Source organism: Archocentrus centrarchus, chromosome 8 (assembly GCF_007364275.1).
Source record: "Archocentrus centrarchus isolate MPI-CPG fArcCen1 chromosome 8, fArcCen1, whole genome shotgun sequence".
In the NCBI taxonomy this organism is placed as follows: domain Eukaryota; kingdom Metazoa; phylum Chordata; class Actinopteri; order Cichliformes; family Cichlidae; genus Archocentrus; species Archocentrus centrarchus.
The window spans coordinates 22,488,187-22,512,968 of NC_044353.1; the positions used below are offsets into that span (position 1 = coordinate 22,488,187).

The window sequence follows — 24,782 nt, forward strand, 5'->3', positions numbered from 1 at the left end:
GCATTGTGCCCATACACCAGGCACTGGGAGACACACTCAAACACATTCACGCATTCACACACTGAAACGGTCGTGCACAGAAGCGCATGCTTCAGCCCACCGCCACACAGACTCACGCTGGCATCTCGCAGGGCAGCCCCATCTCCAGTCCAGTCCTGGGTGTTGGAGCTGATCACCCCTCTTTGCTGCAGTCCACCAACCCTCAGAGAAAAGAGAGAGACAGACAGACAGAGAGAGAGCCTCCCTTGCTCTCTGGCCTTCCTGTTGACTGAACTGAATTCCCAGGACTTTCATTCACAACTCCAGGCATTCACAGCTGATCTAAAAAAAAAAAACCTAAGGAGTTCCAGACAAACAGTAAACTGGTGGATCATCTTCAGGGGGAGCAGTGAAACTCCAGCAAACTCTGTTTCAGGTAAATGTCCCTAATAATATTCTTTTTATTAATAACAACTGGATATTTTAACCAAATGTCAGTAGTGTCTTGACAATAACTTAAAAACACATTTTTGTGATGTGTTATCTTTTGTTTCCAGTACTTCTATTATATGTTCACCAGTATCACTATTTCATCACAGTGGAAAGGATGTTGGAGGCAGCTCTTTGAGATGCCATAAGCTGCTTTTCTCCCACTGTAATGTTTGCAAAACATCCTTGGAATGAGACAGAAATTTCAAAAAACAAGATCTGGGAACATTCAAGGGCCTTCGGTGCTCTTTATAAGGAATATCCACTATTATCTTCACCAAATATCACAATAATCTGTCAAATTAATACTTACTGGAGTCAAAACTGTTCTAAATAGTAAAATGCATCCCATTGGTCCTCAGTGTTCTTCTGTGCCTGTACTGATTTTGTTCTTAGTGGATTGTATGAACAGAACTGGTAAAATTGTAGCTGTAATAAAGAGATGACACAGGTTCTCCTGGCCCACTCTACAAGCTCTCATGAAAGCTGCTTGTGTTCAGAGTCTCCTCATGTTTTTCTGAGATAATCCACTCACCCTACAAGGCGTAGCTCGACACCCACAGTCGTGTCAAAGAACGCTATTCTCTGTGCTTCTCACTGGAATCCAACAGGCCTCTCAGCCTGTTTCCAAATATTTATGATAAATATATGCTCTATTAGTCTTTTCATGCTTTACTAATGTTATGCTAGTGTTCGCTGTTGTAAACAACAACAGCATGTGATGTTATATCCACTCATGGTTAGTCTCTGTGAGCTTTTCTGCGCTGCTTGTTTGATGACCAATAGAATAATTCGATTGGTGCGACTGTTTTGTATTGTCTTAATTTCAGGATATCTATCCTCGTCAAACCCAAGCTGACCTCATCAACCTCATCACCCACAGACAGGATCTGGTGGACCACAACATTTCCAGCACCATCGCCTGTCCCATTTCTTTGCAGGACTATAAGTTGGCCCAGTGCAGATATAGACTGATATAACAGAGACAAATCCATCTGATTCGAATAACACCTTTTGCCATGGCTACCACGGGCATGCAGTTGCTGGGTTTGATCCTGTCCATTGTGGGCTGGGTGGGTGGGTTAATAGTTTGTGCCATCCCCCTGTGGCGGGTGACCGCTTTCATCGGTAACAACATAGTGACAGCTCAGATCATTTGGGAAGGCCTTTGGATGAATTGCATAGTGCAGAGCACAGGTGAGATCCAGTGTAAGGTGTACGATAGCTTGCTGGCTCTGCCCAGTGACATGCAGGCTGCCCGCGGCCTCACTGTGTTCTCCATCCTGCTCTGCGGCCTGGCTCTGACTCTGGGGGTCCTAGGAGTCAAGTGCACTAAATGCATCGGCATTAACAGCCTTAAAGCCCGTATTGCTCGCATTTCTGGCTCCCTTTTCGCCATCGCAGGGTTCCTTTACCTTGTGCCCGTCTGCTGGACGGCCCACTCCATCATCAGGGATTTCTATGATCCACATGTGGCAGCTCCTCACAAGCGTGAGCTCGGCCCTGCCCTTTACATCGGCTGGGGGGCGTCAGCCTTGCTCCTCATTGGGGGCTCTCTGCTCTATGCGGGGTCAAGTCCTCCCGGCATCCCGGGCTCTCCCACTTTCAGCAGTGGAGAGAGCAGTCCTCGCAGGGCACCTGCCACGCAAGTCAAAGGTTATGTCTAAAATGTCTGAAGGCCTTCCACAAATCCACCCCAAATGACGACAAACCTGTTTTTTCTCCTTTTGACATTGATCCATGTAATTATTTTTTATTAAGTGTTACTCCACTTTGCTTTTGTTTTCCTTTAAAAAAAAAAGCCACAGGAGGCTGAAAACTGAACTCATTTTATTATTTCATACCTGAAATCCTTCAATAACACTTTTCTCTGTCTGCCAGTAAAATACAATAAAAGTCGTTTCCTCTGCTGAGGGAAAATGGTGTGTGTTCACATTTTTATGATTACAAATATAAAAGCTCTTTAAAAAAAAACAGTTGTGTGTCTTTAATGAACACGGAGTAAAGTGGTTTTACAAGAAAAAAACTTTGACTCATTTATGTAAACACTCTGAGGGGTTCTGCTGAATGGAGAAGAACAATAGAACAATGGAGACGTGTGTACATTTGCTTGTGGCGCCATATTTTTCTGTGTGTGTGTCTGTTGTCCTATCTTCCATCTCGTTTTCCCTGTCCCAGCTACTCTGTACCAGGGACAAAGAAAAATACATGATCTTATTTTCACTACATAAAGATCCCCCTATTTCTTCCAGTAAAAGCACACAGTTTTTATTCTTTCACTGAATCCTTATGGAGAATTTTGGGGGAAAAAAACACAGTAATTACTGAGGATATTCCAGCAGACAATTGTATAGCAAGCAAAAACCAGCACCTTCACATTCATCATCTTTATTCATGTCATTTTCTTCTTGAGTGAAATATCTTAAGCCTGGTTAATTACATTGTAGATGTAACTGGCATTTATTACACACTGTAAATTGAAGTGTCGTTGTGCAGGCATGCATTACCCGATCAGTTTTTGTCCTTTCTTTCCGTGACAGCAGAAGACAAAGCAACACAATGCCAGTCTATAGAGCATTACAGCACCACAATAACAATAGTCAGCAGTGTTCCAAGTGCCAGGTAGTGACTCATATATGACCTAAGTAGGCCTATACCAGTGCTGGTAGAATAATGATGTGAATACTGTAAGTCTGTGGTGTTTTACTGTACAGCTGTAAAGGGGAAAACAGAGTGAGACAAGTGCACTGGTTACATTGTAAATAATGAAAGGAGTGCTTCAAAATGGCTTAGAGGTATGGTGTCAACACAATTCTTAACAATGACACAAACAAAGAATTACAGAGTCTCACTACATGAAAATGAACTAATGAGCTAATGAGTGTGTCATTCACAAGGAGGGAATAACTGCACTGTCACTGATGCATTTCAGAGTCTTCAGCAGGCTTCTGTGTCCAGTTCACCTGAGATCTGCAGTTGTAGTCAGACGTTTACATGCACTCATCATGAATATGACTGTCATGATGATTTTGGTCCTTTATTGATTTCTTTGAACTGCTCTTTTTCCATGGTAGAATGATTGTACAGCATACATCTTTAATGACTTTAAAAAACAAGAATTGGGCCCATGTGTTTGAATTTATTTTGGATTTTCTCTAATTCACACAGAGTCGTAATTACATGTACAGGCTCAAAAATATACATACACCCCTCACTAGTATATGGTTAAATGCCCCTTATCAAGTTACACCTCAACCAGATGCTTTTGGTGGCCATCAGCAAGCTTCTGTCATAATTCTGGCTGGATATGTGAGTTCCTTTTAAAATGTTTGGTTTCCTGGCAGAGACCTAGCTTTTAACCATATTCCACAAATTTTCAATCAGGTTGAGGTTGGGGCTTTGCGAAGCCCATTCCAGAAGCTTAATGTTAGCCGGCTTTATCATTCCAAACCAGTTCTGATGCATGTTTGGGATCATTGTCCTGTTGTAACATCCAACTGTATCCAAGTTTCAGCTGTCTAACTGTTGATTTGAAGTGGAGCAGCTGAAATAAGATCAATGTCAGTGTTAAACTGTTACATATAATCAGATTATTGTGTGTGTTTTGATCACATTGTTAGGTGATTTGTTGCATGTCAAAGTGTCCTGGAGTGCATCACTGCAGAAAGATGAAACCATGAAAAACAAGATAGTCATAGGTGTTTAATTACTCTTTCATACTGTTGCACCTTGAGCAACTTTACACTGATAAGTGTTCAATTTACTGTATCATGCAGCACATTGACTTAGTTGTCGTAGTTTCTCTAAAAAAAGTTGACCTGTCGTTGCATATACATGCCGCTAGAGGGAGACATTTCATGAGTGTCGCTGTTTCTGCGGCGGAAGTGGGAAGTCGGAGGAGGCTGTACCTGAGCGTACAGCTGTGCTCCGTGGCTAACAGTACGAGCTAACAGCTAACCTCCGCGGTGAAAGTATCGGGATCCGCTGATCCAACAAGAAACATCGACAGCTACTCTGAGACTCTGAGTTAAACATGGGAAAAGGCGGAGGCACATTTGAGAGGCTTCTCGGTGAGTTAACAGCACATACATCAAGTTAAGAGTAAAAGAATCAACTATAAGCCAAAGTGCGATGTTTTCCAGCGTATTGTTTTGACAGACGATCGGGCTGTGGCTCTCAGGCCAGCTAGCCCTTTTTTTTTCAGCCTGCTAACAAATTCGCTGCTATTGTTCGAAGGCCAAGAAATGCTAAGAAGTTAACTAAAGCAGGCAGTTTTAGCTCGAAGTCTGGTCAAGTTCTTGCGTTATCAGCCTGCTTTTAGTTAAGATAACCCAAGCTGTTGGTGGCACTAAGATGTGTTCCTATGCGGTAGTATATAGTTAGCACTTACTTCACACCTTAACTACTCCATATCCAAGGAAACCGGGCAGCCAAACATAACGCTGTTATTCGTGAGAGCGATGAGTGTTGTCCTGAATCTTTTTTTTTTTTTTTTTTTTGGAAGACCACAACAGGTTGATTAGCTGGCTGACATCTGTTTATAATTAGCGAATTGGGTAATCTGTGATCCATGTATAGATGTACGATAACGTCAAATAGCTAATAATTGCTTTTACTCCATGACTAATCTCAGTGGGGGAGCGTCTGTGTCGTAGCATGCAGCGGATGAATTTTGCAACAGTTAGCTTGGACTAAAACCAGTCCAAGCGAATTTCCAGTTGTGCAACAACAAGTTATTTGGGTTAACAAGAATGGCCAGGTTAACTTATTAGAGGGCCCCTGGATCAAAACCAGGCACAGCCACTAAATATCTCATTATTTTGTAAAGTGTGCAATGAAGTTTTAGGTTCTCAGCCCACAGCTGCGCCTTTATCCACATTACCAAATATACTGTGAGTATACTATAAACTATATTACAAATCAATTCCCAGACAGTTCAGAAAGTGCATTTTAAGTTCAGATGGAGAGCATCTTTCCTCCTTTGCCAAATCAAATGCCATAATTGAGATGTAACCAGTAATAAGATGATATACGAGGGCTAAATATTGTTTGTTTTAGGATTTGCAAACAGGCTGTCTCTGTTAAAACAATCAAATGGGTTATAAAACTTGGATTGCATACCTATCAGTGATGGAAATCAAGAGCTGGTTTCAAATCTTAAATCCATTAAATCCAATCCTGCCGAGCTCGTTGGTTCCTTTCATCAGTGCGGTCCCATTTTTTATTTTATTTTTTTTCCTCAAGGATTTCAAGACTTTTATTGCCATTCCAACACATGTACTCACATAAGGTGAAACAAAATTTTGTGCTTGGATCCAGATTAAAAGCCAGCAGAATGAGAACGCACAAGAGCATCATATACAGAAACAAGGCATAGAAAAATTATTTACAGTGTCATTTAGTATAAATAAGAAAATATTAAGTAAAAACAGGGAAAAAAAAATAAGGTGTGTAGGGTGGATAGTGCAAAGACACTAGTGGTTTCTCACGTTTTACTATGTTTGGCTGGGAGCAGCAGAGACTACAGAGCACCACCAGAGCTCAACAGTCTTACAGCCTGGTGGTTTTGCTCTTGATGCTCCGCAGCACTCCTGCATGAGGGGAGGAGGACAAACAGTGTGTGTGTGTGCTGGGTGAGTAGATAGAGGAGGCCCTTTTCCTGCATCTGCTAGTATAGATGTCTCTAGTAGTGGCGAGGCTGCTGCCAGCAATCGTCTCTGCAGCTTTCACCACCCTCATCAGAGCCTTCTTCTCATGCCATACCACATAGTGATGCAGGAGCACAGGGCAGTCTCCACCACACATCTGTAGAATAAGTTCAAGACTGAGCTCCCAAGTCCAGCGCGCAGCAGCCTCATGAGCAAGTAGAGTTGCTGGTGTCCCTTCTTAACCAGGAAGGAGGTGTTGTGGCTCCAGGTAAAATCCTCAGTGAGATGTACAGCTAGATACTTAAAGCTGGAGACCACTTCAACTGCTGCTCCCCCGACGTGCAGGGGAGTTTCTGCCCCTCCTGAAATCCACAATAATCTCCTTTGTTTTCTTGCTGTTGATGCAGAGCTTGTTATCCCTGCACCAGCTCTGCAGTTGCTTTACCTCCTGTCTGTCATCAGACTCATTGTTGATGATGAATACGTTTTAGACTTTCAACGTATACCCTTAAAAGATAAAAGTCATGCTGCCAGACAGGTCTAAAACTGAGTGCATGCCTCTAAACCTGTGATCAATTTTACAGTTTGCAGGAGATGTCAAGTATATTTAAAGGAGTTAATGTTGTTCATGAGGTTTTACTCAAAAAGAAATTGTTTTAGAAATTCAGTAGCAACTGCAGCACAGTTCAGTGCAGAAGCCAAATTCAAAGCCAACTTCAAATCATTGACCATCATTATTATCTGATCATTTAATCCACTGTGCACGTCTCCCAGCTTAAGATGTAACCAGTAATAAGATGATATTTGGTGCCTGAGAGTTGGGCAGTTTTTCTGTTTTATGATTTGCAAACAGGTCGTTGGTCGTTCTGAAAGTTGGATGACATGCCACTCGCGATTAGGAATGCAAATCAAGAACAGGTTCCAGGTACCAAATCTATCAAAATCGTATACCACCAGGCTTATCAGTTCCTGTTATTTGTTATGCGCAGCTCCACTGTGCATAACAAATGTCACACTCAGGACAATGGCGCTCGTGCAAACCTGAATCAGATGCAGTCCTATTTTTTTCTACCTTGCCTCTGCATGGAAAACCTGACGGCAGAACTCACAAAGGCATTGATATCAATAAAATATTACAGCTAATTTTTCCTGCAGATAATGATGTAATAAATAAAATAGCTGTACAGTATCACGAGGTTAAACAGATCAAACTTGTTACTCTTTTGCCACAGGAATAATTTAAATTCTCATAGAAAACAACATACTAAGATGAACCCAGATTCTGTAGCAGGAGTAGAGATTTTGTAGTGTTTCTATATATCCTACAGGATGTGGAAGAAGAGGCTGTTCATCTGTAATGCTGGGGCAGCTTTTTTGTTGCAGATATTGTGTGGAAGCCATTTGACAGACATGCATGTTAAAGCTTTCTGTACTCATCTGCAGATAAAGCCACCAGTCAATTGCTTCTGGAGACTGATTGGGAATCCATCCTGCAGATCTGTGATCTCATTCGACAGGGAGACACACAGTGAGTCTCTCCAGCAGCTGAAGAGAAAAACAGCTTCGACTGCTGGGTTTACTATTTTGAAATAAATATAATTGAGAATACATTTTACCCATTGGATTAAGCAATATTTGTGTTTGTCGTTGCAGGGCTAAATATGCTATCGGGGCCATTAAAAAGAAGCTGAATGACAAAAATCCACATGTGGCTCTTTATGGACTTGAGGTAAGATGCATGAAATCATACAGACAATAATACAAAGTAATAGTTACTGGTAACCCTGTAAAGTTTCATTTTGATGTGTGTTGGTGTGTTCTGTTTTTGTCACCTAATTGTGGAAGAAAGTAGACTTGTTGTATTGTGTTTTTGGGGGTATAGAAAATAATGTGGCCTCACTCTTCAGGTCCTGGAGTCAGTGGTGAAGAACTGTGGCCAGACAGTGCACGATGAGGTGGCGAGTAAGCAAACCATGGAGGAACTGAAAGATCTACTGAAGGTGGCATTCATTTTGTTAAATAGCATCATGCTCTTTCTCTGTTCAGTTTCCAGTGTGTCGTTCAGACACGGCCTTTGACGTCTTTTCACTTTGAAACTTAATTTGCTGGCAGAGGCTGAAGCTGCTGCTTCTGCTTAATCAATGAAGAGTTTAGTCTTTGAAAAAGTCCAACAGTAATGAGAAACATCCACCACGCATTCTTGGAGTGGTGAGAGTCCCAAAACCCAAATATAAATGCATACTACAGTGAGCTTCCACACACTCATAATCAATACTCAATTACATTTTTTTTTAATGACACAAATAAGTGGTGGGCGGGTTTATAGAAGACTTTCCTGCTTGTTCACAGACATGTTTTAGCTGGAAGCTTTATAACCTTTCTCCCCTCTCTCTCTCATGACTGCTCACTCTTTCAGCTGCATTACAGCATGAGATAGCAATATTTGATTGGATCCTCACTGGATCATGTGACACAGGCTGTGCAGCTCATGCTGGTATCAGCTTCCTGGTGATGTCATTGCCTCGTGACAGGAGTGTTCTTTCAGATGAAAACAAGGGACTTCCCATCTCGCTTCTTGTCACCAAATACAGTGTTGAGGAATTCAGTGTTTTTTTGAATGTTATGTGACAATAGAAGATAAAAACAGGAAAAGCTTAAAGGTCTTTTTTGTTGTTGTTGTTTTTTTTTTGTCCTTTTTATTTATTTTTTGCTTTGTTTTGTGTTATTTCTGTGTGATTCTTTCACCTCCAGAAGCAGACAGAACCAAATGTCAGAAACAAGATCCTCTACCTGATTCAAGCCTGGGCTCACGCCTTCCGTAATGAACCCAAATATAAGGTGGTTCAAGACACCTATCAGATCATGAAAGTGGAAGGTAAGTGTGGACGAGGTGTGCGCGCTTACCTGAAATGAAAGCTAAGGATCTCTGAAAGCTTACTGACCCAGATAAATGCTTTCTGATACACCGCCTCAGACTGGGTGATAACAGTTCAAGTGATCTGGAATAATAAAAACTGAATCAGATGGTTTCACTATAAGCTGCAGAGTCCATTTCATTTTCAAAGGTACTTACACAGAAGTTATTGCTTCTTTGCGACTGTTAAATTTCTACAGCTTTTTTTTTCTCTTTTGTCTGCAGGTCATGTTTTCCCCGAGTTTAAGGAGAGTGACGCCATGTTTGCTGCCGAGAGAGTAAGATATTTTGTGTTTATTTTTTTTGTGTAAGCTTATTTTGTGCGATTGCTGCTGATTCACCTGTTACCTGCCTTTACTTGCCGTGAACAGCTGGTTAACACAGAGCGTATCACCACTGAGACGTCAGGTCAGACATTGAATTACCGTAATTACGTGACTGTTTGTCCTATTGAAAAAATTCAAACTGTTTCTGAAAGTTCAGAATAGGGTTATTACGGCAATTGTTGCCGGAAGTCCAGCAGCAGGACGTTTGAAGTACGTTCTGTTACTGACCACAGGTTTGGTATTAAAGGGTTAAGTGAGTTTTATGATTTTTGTGGCATGTGCACTGATACATTGAGAAGTAGCTGAGTAACATCTGATGTCTGCTGTGTTTGTCCAGGCCCCTGACTGGGTCGACGCTGAGGAGTGCCACCGGTGCAGAGTCCAGTTTGGTGTTATGACAAGAAAGGTAGGTTAGGCCTGCTTGTAACTTGGAGCACTTTGTGTGTGTGTGTGGGGTATATGCTCACAGCGCATGTGTGGAAATGAACCTCATTGTGTGTTCCGTGATTTTTCCAGCACCACTGTCGAGCCTGTGGCCAGATTTTCTGTGGCAAGTGTTCGTCTAAGTACTCCACCATTCCGAAGTTTGGCATCGAGAAGGAAGTGCGTGTGTGCGAGCCCTGCTTTGAGCTGCTTAACAAGTGAGTCCTCGGATGTGACGATGGAAATGGCAGACTGAGTGTGAAATCTTTGAAACATGGTGGTCCTGGATAGAACACATGACCAGTTTTATTGTGTCGCCGGCCGAGAGGCAGGGAGACACTTAGGGATCACTTTTCTGTTGTCTGTCTGCCTGTCTGTTACACTTTCAGTAACTCAGTAACCATACAACATATTGACTGCTAATTTGGAGGATAGATACGTATTGATAGATCGATACAACAGCAGAGCAAAGGAGCCATACCCCTACCTGCCGTCAATCTTTCCATCTTTCCTGCGTCTCTCAGCTTTAACTTATTTCCTATGTCAGATATCTTTATCAATATTGAATGAAATTAACTTCTTGTATAAAATATAGACAGTTCTACGCAGTACCTGTTGAGCAACAGTTGTTTACTGTAAAAATGGATTTTTAAATATTACCTGCTAACTCGACGCTTAATCATTTACTTTCATATACGTGAATATACTTCCTGACGAGCTTTTGGAGCAGGCAGCATGAGTTCTTTGGAACAGTCTTGTTCAAGGTAAAAATGATATGGCGATATTTTAAGATAACGATTTTAAAACTAAACTGTAAACATAGGCAAGTTATCTCTGCAACTGTGTAATGTGGTCTTAGGAATGTTTGCACAGGCATATGAATACTGACAACTCATATTCAAAGACCTGCTGGTAACACTGGCTTTGCTCCAAACAGTTCTTAAATAGCTGTTCTCACAGCTGATAATTCACAGGACAATGCAGAGAAAGTCGGGGATCAATGGGAAACAAAGTCCAGCTAAAATCAGGAAATACTTTACATGTTACAACATGAGTGGTTAGTTGAGTTTATTGCCTAAGATACCCTAAAGAGAAGGAAGAGCTGCGGTGTGAAAAACCGTGTAGAGGATGTAAATGTTAAAATTGCACAAGGAATGGTGGGGGCCAGTCTAGTAAGACAAGTTTATTTGTAATGTGCCTTTCACAGATGCCAACGCTGGCCAGAGCGTTTGAGGGAACTTGGGAGCAAAAACGTAACATATCCTAAAATGTTTAATTAACACACATATGTTTTTTTTTTTTTAATTTCTGATTTATTGCTAAGTGTTTATTATTAGGATATGTTATAGTGTGTACAAAAATGTTTTTATACACAAACAGTAGTAGAAACACTCGGGCCGGCCATGGCTATTAGTGGGGAATGCAAGGACCGCTGTGGGGTACAGAAGGGTAGACACAGACACAACTAGAATTTATTTAGATCTTTTTAAAATGATTATTTCAGTCCAATAACTGTGATCTGTTCAGTTCGGTTCACTGAACTGTGGCTTCTATAACCACTGTGAACACCTTTATGAAGTATGTATGTATATGTCTGTATGTACCCTATTTCCTCCTTAACAGGTGGGCCAGTCTTAATGAAACTTTGCACAAATATCGTCACACAAAGAGTGATTATTAACATCTATATTTAAAAAAAATCTTTATTATAAATCTCAGTTCTTTTAATTTATGTATATATTGTTTGGTTCATGTGTCACGTTCAAAGCACATAGACTATACTATAAAATGTAAATATTTTGATTGCACAAAACATTATTAAATAAGAACGATAAACTAAAACAATAAAGGTGAGTGGCAAAATTGGAATTGTTGTCTGTCAGTATGTGAGTTTGGATGCAGATTCAAAATTCAAATGTCTGAACTTGAAAACATTTCCTGTGATGTTGTGTTGTGTTGTGTTGTGTTGGATTGCTACTGTTGTTTGAAGCAGAACGCTCTACCCTGATTTACAATGTTATTTGTTCTCCCTGATCCCTCTTCCTTACCAGCCACCCCTCCCTCTCTCCTCCACTTAGGAAAGCTGAAGGAAAAGCCCCTCCCTCAGGCTCTTCTGAACTGCCACCTGAATACCTAACCAGCCCACTGTCCCAACAATCTCAGGTAAGAATTTGAAACACTTTAGACATAAATGCAGTCATGATGAAGAAAATTTTCGCACTCTGCAGTCCTATGACAACACTGAAGTACATCCCATGATTCAGTAGCTCACAGAATCATCTTCTGTAGCAATAACTTGAAGTAAAAAGATTCATTTCTGTATGACTGTCTATGGAGGAATTTTGGCCCACTCTTCTTTATATTGTTGCTTTGGTTCATTGAGATTTGCAGGCACAGCTCTTTTAACCAAGTGCGTTTGATTGGAAGCAGTAAGGATGTACTTTGTTTGTTTAAAAGCTTTGTTTTTTTTCCCACACATGACTTTTCACATCTCACCAGATGCCCCCCAAGAGAGACGAGGCTGCCCTGCAGGAGGAGGAGGAGCTGCAGCTGGCCATTGCCCTTTCTCAAAGTGAGGCTGAGGAGAAGGAGCGAATGGTGGGTTGCGCAGCTGAAATGCTTATTTGTGTTTTTTTTTTTTTTGTTTTTTTTTTTACAGCTCATTTATAAAATAAAAGCTGACACATGCCTGAATGTTCAATTGCAGAGACAAAAGAACTCATACTCGATGTATCCCAAAGCTGATCCCGTCCCAGTGACTTCTTCAGCACCCCCAGTCAGCACCCTCTACACTTCCCCTGTGGTAAGGCTTGTTTCCAGTTAAATCAGCTATGCTCTACAAAATAATTGTCATGATTTAATCCATGTTTGAAAGGCTTTCTTTTATATTATTATTCAAATTATTGAAATTTTTGACTATTATGAAACACATTGCAGAACTCCTCTGCTCCATCAGCTGAAGATGTAGATCCTGAGGTACATGTGGCATATTTCTCTTCTCAAATATCTGCAGCATGGTAAAACAATGGAAATGCTACACCATGCTTTTAAAGCTAATAAGGAAATGTCCTGTCATTCCAGCTGGCTCGTTACCTGAACAGAACATATTGGGAGAAAAAACAGGAAGAGGCTCGCAAGAGTCCCACCCCTTCAGCCCCTGCCCCTGTGACATTGGCTGAGCCACTTCCATCCATCACTCAGCCTGCAGAAAGTCACGTCCCTGTCCAGCCTGTCAGCATTGTAGAGGTATGTATAAATTCTGTGCTTTAATAAAACCAAAAAAGCCCCCAAAAAACGACTTGCTGCTCATTGTTTGCCCTGTCATGTCCTCTTTCAGCAGCAGTATCAGAATGGTGAATCAGAGGAGAACCATGAGCAGTTTCTGAAGGCTCTGCAGAATGCTGTCACCACCTTCCTCAACCGCATGAAGAGCAACCACATGCGTGGGCGCAGCATCACCAATGACAGCGCTGTGCTCTCACTCTTCCAGTCCATCAACAATATGCACCCACAGCTGTTGGACATCCTCAACCAGTTAGATGAGAAGCGATGTGAGTGCTGGCTTTGCACAAATGTGCTTGTTTATATATTTCTGTCTCCCTGTGTCCTGTGTCTGAACTGTGACACATGTGTCTTGTCAGTGTATTACGAGGGGCTGCAGGACAAGCTGGCTCAGGTTCGTGATGCACGGGCAGCCCTCAACGCGCTCCGGGATGAACACAGAGAGAAGCTGCGCCGCGCTGCAGAGGAAGCAGAGAGACAGAGGCAGATCCAGCTGGCACAAAAACTGGAGATCATGAGGCAGAAGAAACAGGTAATGAAATGAATCTGTTCTATGAGAGTTCAGTTACTCTAAATTATAACAATGCTCACAGGTGTTTCTTTTGACTGCAGGAGTACCTGGAGATGCAAAGACAGCTGGCTATTCAGCGCCTCCAGGAGCAGGAGAAAGAGAGGCAGATGCGATTGGAGCAGCAGAAGCACACCATCCAGATGCGGGCCCAGATGCCTGCTTTCTCTCTGCCCTACGCTCAGGTACACATTTTAGACTTGTTTGTCAGGTGTTCTCATTGAACGTGTTATCAGACTATATATTACTTCTTAAAATCTTTTGAAGAAGATTTTAAGGCTGTCTTTATGCGCTGCTGTAGATGCAGTCTCTGCCCCCCAATGTTGCCGGAGGGGTGGTATACCAACCTGGTGGTCCACCCAGCTACCCAGGCACCTTCAGCCCTGCTGGTTCTGTGGAGGGTTCACCTATGCACAACATCTATATGAACCAGCCAGGGCAGAGTGCACCACCACAGTACCAGGCTATGCCTGGTGCTGCCACAGGTGAGGAGGTTAACAAGAAAAAGGATGAGTTTCAAAGAATCTTCTGAAAGCTTCAAAACTAGAAAGTCTACCAGCTTTTGTCATCTTGCATTACATTTAGTCATGAAACATTTTTGATATAATCTAAAATCTTGTGTGCTATTGTGTGAATTAAAAAAAAAATAATTTTTTCCCCCTCACTTTCAGATCCCAATATGGTTAATGCATACATGTACCAGCCTGCAGGCACCAATGGGCAGCCCACTCCTCCTCCTGGCCAGGCTCCACCCACAGCTAGTCCACCCTACTCCACCTATCAGCCCACACCTACGCAGGGTTATCAGGTGTGACAAAGCTCCACTTTATACATAAAACACCACCAAAACTTTTCAAGATACATACCGCTCACTGTTGTCTGTGTTCTGTGCAGAACGTGGTCTCTCAGGCACAGAGTATGCCCCCCATGTCCCAGGCAGCCCCCACTAACGGTATGGGTTACATGAGTTACCAGCCATACAATATGCAGACAATGATTTCAGCATTGCCCGGACAGGACCCCAATATGCCCCCCCAGCAGCAGTACATGCCAGGCCAGCAGCCCATGTACCAGCAGGTCAGTCATGTATTACATGAAACTTTGAGCAGACTGTAGTTCATTGGTTAATCTGTCATCCACAGTTGACAAATAAAATCTGCCTTTATTTTTTAATCATTGTAATCTTTATTTTTATTTAGGTTATTTAAGTCTCAATCTTGACTAATCTTCCCTTTCACTCATTCATGTATCTAGGTTGCTCCCCCTGGTGGCCCCCAGCAGCAACAACAACAACAGCAGCAGGCGCCGCAGCAGGCACCTCAAGCCGTGCCGGGCAGTGCAGAGGCACAGCTCATCTCCTTCGACTGAAAGGCGACACGCTGCGGGGTCCAACACACTACAGTTTCTCTCCCCGTTTGGTCTCTTTCTTCCCTCTCTGGACTCTGAGGATACCCTCTGGAAACACACACATAATTCCCACTTTCCACCTTGCTGTGATGTTGTGGCAATGTGAAATATTGTGATGATGTTGCAGAACTGTTGCTCTCCTTGCCTCCTCCCCCACTGAAGTGTAGGAATTGGGGGTAAAGCTGCAATGGGAAGCGCCATAATCAAGACCCTTCACCCTCCTCCTTCTTTCCAGTTGATATGTATGTAGTTTCTCCTTATTAAATGAATAACTGAAGAGCAGAAATAGTCAGTGGTATTAAAGTTAAAATATGATAATTTAGGAGATTAAAAAAAGAAGACACAACCATCTTTTGTCTCATATTTTTCTAAATCAATATTTGCATGTTAAAATTTCAGTTCTTTTCTGGAATGGAAGCAGATTATTTCAACATGTTTTAGCAGTTTAGGAAGTGACTGAGAAACATCTGTGTGTGCTGTTAAGATGCTGTGGGTGTGTCGAGAGAGAGAGTGGTCTCTGGAGAGTGAAAACAATCAGAGCCCTGGAAAAAATGTAATGCATCTGCATCAGATTCACAGCCTAACATTCCAGCTGTAGTTCTCATATCATCCCTTCTCATGATCACAAATTAGGGTCTTCTTTTATTTTATTTTTTTGGCATTTATTTGTCGTGCGCTGCTTCAACTGTGTGTTAATATAGTTTCAGAGATGATGCAGGGATTAGTGCGTTACCGGAGTATCATTACGGAGTGTTTAGAAAATTAGCTGGGTGGTTGTTTAGTCTCAATTATACTTACATAAATTAAAATTCACAATTAGTAACTATAAAATATTCATACTAAACGCAGTCCAGCAATTCTCATAGCAACTTGGATTCCTTTTGTTAAAGCAACTTGTGTTGCCAAACATCAGTCGGCATCACAAAACAGAAGCATATGACCTTAACCTGTAATAAAGTGCAAGCTGCCTCCAAGTGTCCCAGCCTGCGTCCTTTTAGTTGTAATTGTCACACACAAAGATACCAATGTTGTAAGTACAGGTGGGCACTCTTTCTAAAGTGTACTTGAGTATCCAGAAGAGAAGAAATGCTTGCAGAGCAAACATGAAGTGTTGCATGTATGTATCACACACCCAGTCAGTGATTTCTGTAACTCTTCAGTTGGCGTCTGTGAACTTCTTTATTCCATCATACTGATCTGTCTGACTTTGAAGTAATTTTAAAAATATATTTAATAAATATCTGGTTCTTACTGTCCATGTGCCTCGGCTTGTATGGGGGGAGGGGGGGGGGGTATTGCAGCTTTTATTTAACATTCATTATCACAGCCATATTTCTGTTATGAATAAGAGGTTTGAACAATCTTTTATAAATATAACGGTCATAGAATTACATTGATGATCGATGTGAATGTCGTTTATGTAGCTGCGCTTCTTTAGAGTTTTCTGAAGATGAGGCATTTGTAGTATTCTTCCATCTCAATCTAGAAGAGGGAAACATTACAGATGTAAAAGGCATGTTGTTGTTGTTGGAATTGCCTTCAAGCCGAGACATGTGACTTACTATCCGCTCCATACGCATCCCGTTCCCGTAGGCCAGCTGTCTGAGCACATCGATGTCTGGAAGACCCCAGTCTGGATTCCTGTGTGGAACAGAAACCAGCATGATGGTTTATATTTGATCCTACCAGCAGGATCACACGAGACCTGGTATCAACTAGCTGGTTCACTGTGCCCACTCACATTTTTCGTAGCTCCTCATCCAGCTTTTCATTACAGCTTGGTGTGATGGTGCCATTAACAGCGTACACCTGGGAAATGTTTTGATTTTGCTTTAGTTCGTTAGTTAACTACAAATAAACCTGAGCCTACTATGATTACATACCCCATATGTTATCAAAAGGCCATTTTGTTTGAGGATCTGACCTGCTCCACTGAATACTCCCTGGGGAAAGCATAGATTTCAAAAAAAAAAAATAAAAAATTTGGAAAATCAGTTTTAAAATGATAAATGTGTCTCAGTACTCCAGGAATCTAGCACTCAATATCTTCAGTTGATTTTGAAGTGACCAGGCCTACCTGGGCTGTTTTGAAGGAGCTGTATTGCAGTAAGTTAATGGCAATAATAATGTCGCAGGAGTTACGATTCAGTCCTGCCCATTTCTCCCACGGTTCACTGGCATCCAGGTGGACAGGTGGCAGCACAGTCTTTGCATGGGTTACAGCAGTGTACGCCTTGATACTGCCAACAAGGTGTATGAGATTAATTTTAGATTTTTATTTTATTTTTAATCTCAAATCCATAGACTTTAATAAAACACTTGCTCAAATATATCAGTGAATTAACTGGAAAGTGTATTCTTGTAATTATAACTAGACAGATGATAGATGAACATGGCACAGCACAACAAATGGCAGGCGTTTTCTAAAAGACACAAACCTGTCCAGAAAATCCTGTTTGATGTCTGATGGCTGCCAAGTGACAAAGGGCATCTTCTGAGCAAACCGTATCACATGCTGGCCGGTTCCAGAACCTAGCTCTAAGGCAAATAACTGCCTGTGTGATTGGTCCTCCAATAAACCTTCAAGCACTGAATAAAGACTCTGCCAGTTCCTTTCAGCCTGAGGAGACAGCAGCATGGTCTGGATCCTTCTTACCTTTATTTGCACCAGCAGATAAAGGCCAGTGGAGGGAATGGCATGTTGGTGGATGATGGCAGCAGCAGATGGGTGGACAGATTACCTGGTTAAGAGGATTCCCTTTGTGCTCCTCCCCAGTGCCCAGCTGTCCAGCATTGGAATTCTACAGGTAGGACACACGCATGTGCACATCCAGAGAAAATAGTGGGACAGGCAGAAATTATTGAGCCACCCCTCGTTTCTTTATATTTTGTTTTTTAAGTGGTCTTGAGCAATAGTTCTCCAGGCTTTCTGAACGTCTTTCAATAAAGTTCTTTGGTTATTGGTTGATTTTTCACTCGTTTTCAGTCCAGTCCTTGTACTTGACCATTTTCAGAGGAGTGTTTTTTGTTTATTAAGCCCCTTAACACTGATATATGAATCATTCAAACATTCAAAAAGGCACCTAACTCAAGAAATGAACCAGTGTTGTGTCTACACACAACAGACAACTTGGCAAAGAGCACCATTGCAAGACAATGATCCCAAACACACTGACCAATGCAGTCAAAGCACAACAGCAGGATAGACCCCCCCCCCCCCCCCCCCCCCCAAAAAAAACCCCTCCAAGAACAAAACAAAACAAAAACAACATAAAACACACACATACACGCAGTGGATTATTCAGTGTGAGTCCTTGCCTTGTATGCTGTATTTCCATGTATGTTTGCACATACAGTAAATCAATAAATCGCTGTACCTATTTCCCATTTTAGCAAAATATAAAGGAATGATGGGTGGCTGAAGACTTTTGCACAGTACCATAGCAAACAGCTATTGACACATAATGTGGTCAGCAACAACTACAGCAGTACATAGCAATTTCATGCGTGTGACAGTGAATGGCATTGAAATTGGAAGGGTTTTATTTTACCATACAGACTTTCTTTCGCTTTCACACACACAGGTCCCTTATGGGCTCCCGTAGCTGTTGTATTGAGGTTTTTTAACAGTTCACGCAGAGCATTGTGGGTAGGTCAGGAGTAGCGGGGACGCCATGTGCTTTTGAGGCAGAGGAGCTGTTGGAAGGAGACGTGTATGTGACAAACTTGGTCGCTTTCTTAGAGAGAGGATAACCGGCTCCATTTACTGTTAGCATGTTCTGCACCAGACGCTGCCTCCGCTCCGCGCTGCGGGCCGCAACCAGCACGCACCGGTACGTAACAGGCAGTCTAACAGCTTACATCTGTCTGCTCCTTCAAGGGCAGAGAGCCGGCCACTGCTGCCGCTTAATTTGGATGGAGAGCACGGTGTTGTCTCTTGAATTCGTCTAAATGTAGAAGATGCGCTTTGATTGCGCTCAGAAATGAGTTTAATGGTTTACGGCTGTGTGCTAAGCAGGTTACCCGGCGTTAAGTGTTCCCCTTCAACTTGAACGCCATGAGCAACTGAGCCCTGCAGTCTTAACGACACAAAACGCAGTGTACGTCTATGAGTAGCAGCTGTTTGACGTTTTATTTCTTTATTTCTTACCTCCTCGGGCAAAATTCACTTTTCTGATATTTGACAGCAGTAAAAATACCATAAATGAATTGTTTTTCTAGGCTGATGGACTAAAGGCTAAAATGGACTTTATCCACCACTGTGGTTCGGATCAAGAAATATGATGATTTAGGGATTCTTGAGACCATGTATGTATATATCAAAAGAGGTGGTAGTATTCGTGGTTAGCACGTTTTCCTAGGTTTTCATCTATTGGTCTTTGAAGTGCCATGGATATGCCCTGAAAGGGACGCACAGGTAGGTGTTCCTTGTCCAGGCTGTCAGCTGGAGGTTTACTGATGTTTTTGGGACATCCTCCTGCCACCCCTGTAGCTGATTAGCCACTGTGGCATGTCATGGAGCTCTTCTTTCCCTTGATTCTGATCAGGTCCTCTGTCAAAGCTGTAGTTTCCTCCGGTGCAGGCTGGCAGCCCAATGCACAAGTATTTTCTATCTACAAGTACCCAGGAGTTTGTTTGGGATGAAGAGGCTTAAAGGGAGAAAGTGAAGCTTTGTGGGGTTGTCCACATGCCTGACAATTTGTTGTAACCACACAGACTTGTCTGCACAGACACTAAGGGCACCAGCTATTCATGCCTCATCCAACTGGCCTCCACTTAGACTAGGAAAAAGCCAAATAAAAACGAGTACTCAGTTGTGATGTCCACATCTGTCAGAGTAAATTCTCAACCCTAGTGTGATACTTTGAGAAGGCGTGCAGTATTAGCATGCTGCTAGTTTTGCTTCAAAGGGCTGAGTTTCCTTGATTGCTTGGCTGACAGATCCTTGCCATAATGATAACCGGTCCTGCTCACCCCGAGCAACTGCTTTGCATATTTATGCCATCTTGCATATTTCAGAGATAACAAATCTCTTATTCTTCTTACCATTGATGGTAAGAGTAATAAGCTAGTGAAAGCTAGCCAGGGCCTGCAGAGTCCTGCCAACTCCTTTCTGGTGTTGCGCTCTGTTTGCTGCTTCCTGCACCTGCTCCTTTTCTCTCACACCACTGTCTAACAATATCCTTATTAAATTGTTATAGCTATTAAGCTTTAGTGCCTAAATAAAACAGCAAAGTATGTTGCTAACAAATGATTTTTCTCCATAAGTTATTGAAACCTACAAGTGACATAGACACTTATTATGATGTATTCTTGGCTTATAATGCAAAGGTATTCAGAACAAACACTAAGAGTTTGAGTTGCTTTTTAAAATGTATTATTTGCATTATTTGCTCATAAGGAACTGGAAATTCAGGATTTTTGGCTTGTCAACCACAATTTGTAAACTGTTAACCTGAAAAGCAAAAACGTTTTCAGTTCCAGTTGAAATGAGAAGGCAAGCTCATCTCACGTTAAGTTACTCCCTTTATGCAGCATGAGGTTATTTAATAGTTTGCAAATTAAGACAATAATGTATCTTTTGGACAGTCTACACTGTAAATCTCATGAAAATTGTTTTGTAAAGCAGTAGACAAAGTCAAAAATGGGCACGGGATGAAAAAAATAACATTGTGATGCCAGGTGTGATTGCAGCTGGACCCACGCCACACTGAGTATGTGGATTAATGGTGGCTTCTACTGGCCAGATGCAGTTTGCCATTTAGCTAATCAGTTTTCATTTTGCCAGGCAACAGCTTCAGTGGCAGAGACCAGCCTTGTGTGCGCTTAGGCTTCTGAAAACCAGTCCAGCCTCTCCTTCAGATGCCATCGCCACCCCTCCTCTAGACGGCGCACCCAAACAGTATTCCCCCAAAATCCAGCAGCTTGTCAATGACATAGCCAGCCTCACGTTGTTAGAGGTGTCCGACCTCAACGAGCTCCTCAAGGTTTGTGGAAAAGTTGAAACTACAGTGCACTTGTGATGTATGCTGTGATAACCTTTGTTTTTCTTCACCACAGAAAACTCTGAACATTGAGAATGTTGGAATGATGCCTTTGGGGGCGATGCCAACATTAGCTGTACCTGCAGCTGAGGTACTAATTATCAACATACGTCATTGTTGCACTTTTTAGATGTCTTAAGAATGTAAAGCTACCCATAGAGGATCTGTGTGCACAGTTAAATGGGCTCTTTTGTGTTCCTTGTGCAACTAGGCTGCAGAGGAGGATGCAGCACCAGCAAAGAAAGAGAAGACTCACTTCACAGTAAAATTGACAGAATCAAAAGCAGCCGAAAAAGTAAAGCTTATAAAGGAAGTGAAGAACTGCATCCAGGGCTTGAATCTGGTGCAGGTAAGTCTCTGTTAGAGCCATTTTAGAGGTCCCAGTGTAGCTTTTGACAAACAGCAGTGTTAAAGGACCAATGTTACAGTGTGGGGTAAAATATGTCTTATTAGATTGATTTTGGAGGTAATAATGTTCACTGCTCTACAAAGATTTGATCATCACAGTATAACACAGTCTGTTAAACTTAAGGGATATCAGTCTGTCCAGTTAGGATCTATAAACCATTGTGAATCCATTTCACCTGCTTTGGTGCAAATTAACATGTTGACAGGTGCACTGGAGAGAAAACAAGATAACTCCCGAAAAGGGAATGGATTTGGGAATGGTTAAAGTATCCTTGACACTGCTCATAGCATGAATGGGTACCTGCAGTCCAGCTTTTCCAGGATGGCACATCCATACATGTTGTTACAAGGAGGTTTGCTGTTCCTCCCAGAATGACCTCATGAGTGTGGAGGAGATGCCAGAAGACGGGCTTGTGACCCTTCTACAGCCCTGTTCTGTTCTTTGTGTATCAACCCAGCAGTAGGACTGGGATCTGTTACTTTGAAACAGGAGGAACACTGTCAGAGCGCTACAATATGACCTCCAGCAGGACACTTATATGCATGTTTCTGACCAAACTGCACGAGGGTGACGTCCTTCAGGAGCTCAAAGCACAGTGCAGAGCTCTGGTGGTCTGTTCCCTGTTCTGTCTCCAGTGCACCTGTTGTCGCTTTCATTTGCACTGAAGCAGCTGAAATGGATTTGCAATGGTTTCTGCTTCCTAACTGGATAGATTGAAGTTTATTTATTTTTTGCCTTTATTAGATAGTGTACAGTAGTGAGAGAGAGAGAGGGGAAGACATGCAGGAAAGGGCCATGGGTCAGACAAACCTGGGTCACCTGCACCACAGCCATGTGGCACACATAGTCGCCTGCTCACCCACTGAGCCTCCCTGATGCCCTTGAGGTTTAACTGAGATACTGTGATGATCAAGTTCTTCTGATGTTTTTTGTTTTGTGTTAGTTTTTTTTAGACGTGTATTTAATGTGTTAAAGATCACGTGTTTTTGTTCTGGTCAGAAACCGTACCTGCAAGCAAACTTTATTTCCACGTTTTATTTTGATGTTTGTGCAGCTAGTTTTTGCATTAAGATGGTAAAGCTTCTCATAGCGGGCTTGTTAACTTCACTAAATGTTTTTTGTTTTTGGTTTTTTTTTCCCCTTTCTCTGAAACAGGCTAAGAAATTAGTGGAGTCTCTTCCACAGGAAATCCGGGCCAACGTATCCAAAGAAGAGGCAGAGAAACTAAAAGCAGCCCTGGAGGCAGCAGGTGGCACCGTGGTGTTGGAGTAGATCTCGTCTGCCACCATTTTGCTACTCGTGCACTTCACCTTTTAGTTTCTTTCTTTTTTTTTTTTTTTTTTTTCTTTTGTACGACAAACACGTGGATCCTAAGAGAAATGGAAACAAATGCCTTCTGACATTAACACTGTCCCCTTACAACGTCAGGTGGGGCAGTACAGCTGAGACTGAACTTTCAGGCATACAGCCTGCACAAACGGCTGCTGCACCGTTTGGTGGTTCATTTGTCTTATGTGCTTGTCTGATACACGTGTCACAAACAAGCTAAAGAAATACTGGCCTGGGTGCTGAGTAGAGCCTTATTCAGACACAGCTAGAGTAACGTTGCAGTTATGGCATTCTGTCACTCAGACATAGATCATATTTGTATTAATGTTTTTCTGGTTTCCTTCTGACGTACCAACAACAGTGACTCAGAGAGCCCCACAGAAGTAGTGTAAGTGCTAACTGTAGGCAGGTGTATCCACATTCTTGAACATCTTTGTCATTGTGACTAAGAGCTGTATGAACTGCTGAGGGAACTGCGTCCTGCCCCCCTCACACATGCCCTATATAGGATCTCTACTGTATTAGGAGGAACGTTTTAATGTTTTACTCTTATTCCAAATTAAAAACAGTAAAAATGTTTTTGCTTTTTTTTTTTTTTTTTTTTTGCATTCTGTTGTGAGCTGAGAAACTCACAAAGATGCGGACACAGTTAGTTGCTGTGCTGAAATTTATTGCGTCCAACTTCCAGAAGAGCGACCGAGATGCTAATAGACACGAAGCCGTTAACACGCTGAGGTGCCGTCAGATTAATGGAAAGGAGTGCATGTCTGGAAGAGGCTGGACCCAGTTTGTAATTCTGTTTTTAATGTTTGAACTTCTCATAAGATGAAATCTTGTGGTTTCCAGGCTGATACAGATTACTGATGTTAAGGAACACCAGATACTGTGTGTAGTTCAGGAATGGCAGAGCTCAGTCCACATCTATCATCAAAATGTTAAAAATGTGATTAAAGTTGAAAAAAAGTTTGCTCTTTTGTGTTCTTATTGAGCATGTGGCTGATTTTTGTGGAAACTGTTAAACCTTGAAAAGAATGTAATCAAAAGATTCATTTAATGTGTGCTGTGTTGACTGAACATATGAAGTACTGGGGCTGAAAATTATTATAGTGGAACAAGTAAATTACATTAGATGATGCTTTACTGCTGTTGTCCACCAGAGGTCATTAATGTCTAGTTAACAGCAGTTAGATGTCATTTTGTTTGAGTAAACTCCAGAAAAAGAAGAAACCAGCTTCAATCTATTTGGTAACGTGATTTGGAGAGAGAGTAATTTACGCTCACTGGACACTTTATTAGGTGCACCTTACTCTAAATCTGAATGTTAATCGATGCTCATCAGACCAGGCAAAGTTTGTTTTTTTTTTTTCAATTGTCCAATTTTTGTGAGCCTGTATGAATTGTAGCTTTAGTTTCCTTTTCTTAGCTGACATTCGTGGCAGCCACTGGTGCTCTGCTGCTTTAGTCCATCTGCTTCAAGGTCTTCAGAGATGCTCTTCTGCATACCTTGGTTGTAACGAGTGATTAAGTTACTGCTGCCTTCCTATCAGCTTGAAGCAGTCGGTCCATTCTCCTCTGACCTCTAGCATCAGCAAGGCATTTTCACCCAGAGAACTGCTGCTCACTGGATATTTTCTCTTTTTTTGGACTATTTCCCTGTAAACCGCAGAGAGAGTGGGGAAATTTCCAGTAAATCAGCAGTTTCTGAAATACTCAGACCAGACCAGCTGGCATCGACAACCATGTCGCATTAAAGTCGCTTAAATCAACTTTCTTCCTCATTCTGATCCTTGGTTTGAACTTAAGCAGGTTGCTTTGACCATGTCTACATGCCTAAATGCACCAAGTTGCTGAAATCACATATATATGACCTGGTGAAAATCTATCATAACAGATTCAAAGGTGGACTTTATTTGTATTTTTCTGCCAGCAGCAAGCAAAGCACTGGTGTATATATGTGTGTGTAT

At 42.0% G+C, this 24,782-nt stretch overlaps 4 protein-coding genes across 7 annotated transcripts; 3 read left to right on the forward strand and 1 right to left on the reverse strand.

Annotated features, from left to right (window-relative positions):
* Positions 1 to 36: 36 nt before the first annotated feature.
* cldnk (claudin k) lies at positions 37 to 2,422 on the forward strand. Its single transcript, XM_030736441.1, has 2 exons — positions 37 to 415; positions 1,299 to 2,422. Exon 2 carries the CDS (start codon positions 1,488 to 1,490, stop codon positions 2,133 to 2,135), a length of 648 nt encoding a protein of 215 aa, XP_030592301.1. The 5' UTR covers positions 37 to 415; positions 1,299 to 1,487; the 3' UTR covers positions 2,136 to 2,422.
* Positions 2,423 to 4,359: 1,937 nt separating this feature from the next.
* On the forward strand, positions 4,360 to 16,208 carry hgs (hepatocyte growth factor-regulated tyrosine kinase substrate). 4 transcript variants are annotated; one of them, XM_030736440.1, is made up of 20 exons: positions 4,360 to 4,538; positions 7,560 to 7,644; positions 7,770 to 7,845; positions 8,024 to 8,116; positions 8,868 to 8,991; positions 9,256 to 9,308; positions 9,694 to 9,762; positions 9,873 to 9,997; positions 11,858 to 11,942; positions 12,279 to 12,377; positions 12,487 to 12,582; positions 12,717 to 12,755; positions 12,861 to 13,025; positions 13,117 to 13,330; positions 13,421 to 13,593; positions 13,674 to 13,814; positions 13,931 to 14,114; positions 14,301 to 14,437; positions 14,524 to 14,706; positions 14,884 to 16,208. In XM_030736440.1, exons 1-20 carry the CDS (start codon positions 4,502 to 4,504, stop codon positions 14,995 to 14,997), a joined length of 2,292 nt encoding a protein of 763 aa, XP_030592300.1. In that variant the 5' UTR covers positions 4,360 to 4,501; the 3' UTR covers positions 14,998 to 16,208. The 4 variants fall into 4 exon arrangements, with proteins under 4 accessions (XP_030592300.1, XP_030592298.1, XP_030592299.1 ...); XM_030736438.1 differs by having other exon boundaries at positions 8,871 to 8,991; positions 11,831 to 11,942; XM_030736439.1 differs by having other exon boundaries at positions 8,874 to 8,991; positions 11,831 to 11,942.
* A 66-nt stretch (positions 16,209 to 16,274) lies between these two features.
* LOC115785013 (methyltransferase-like 26 B) lies at positions 16,275 to 17,755 on the reverse strand. Its single transcript, XM_030736442.1, has 6 exons — positions 17,475 to 17,755; positions 17,114 to 17,276; positions 16,920 to 16,979; positions 16,778 to 16,845; positions 16,599 to 16,677; positions 16,275 to 16,518 (listed from the first exon to the last, which is right to left on the reverse strand). Exons 1-6 carry the CDS (start codon positions 17,672 to 17,674, stop codon positions 16,471 to 16,473), a joined length of 618 nt encoding a protein of 205 aa, XP_030592302.1. The 5' UTR covers positions 17,675 to 17,755; the 3' UTR covers positions 16,275 to 16,470.
* Positions 17,756 to 18,686: 931 nt separating this feature from the next.
* Positions 18,687 to 23,804, forward strand: mrpl12 (mitochondrial ribosomal protein L12). The gene is made up of 5 exons (XM_030735963.1): positions 18,687 to 18,869; positions 20,825 to 21,023; positions 21,097 to 21,171; positions 21,292 to 21,429; positions 22,645 to 23,804. Exons 1-5 carry the CDS (start codon positions 18,811 to 18,813, stop codon positions 22,759 to 22,761), a joined length of 588 nt encoding a protein of 195 aa, XP_030591823.1. The 5' UTR covers positions 18,687 to 18,810; the 3' UTR covers positions 22,762 to 23,804.
* The last annotated feature ends 978 nt before the right edge of the window (positions 23,805 to 24,782 follow it).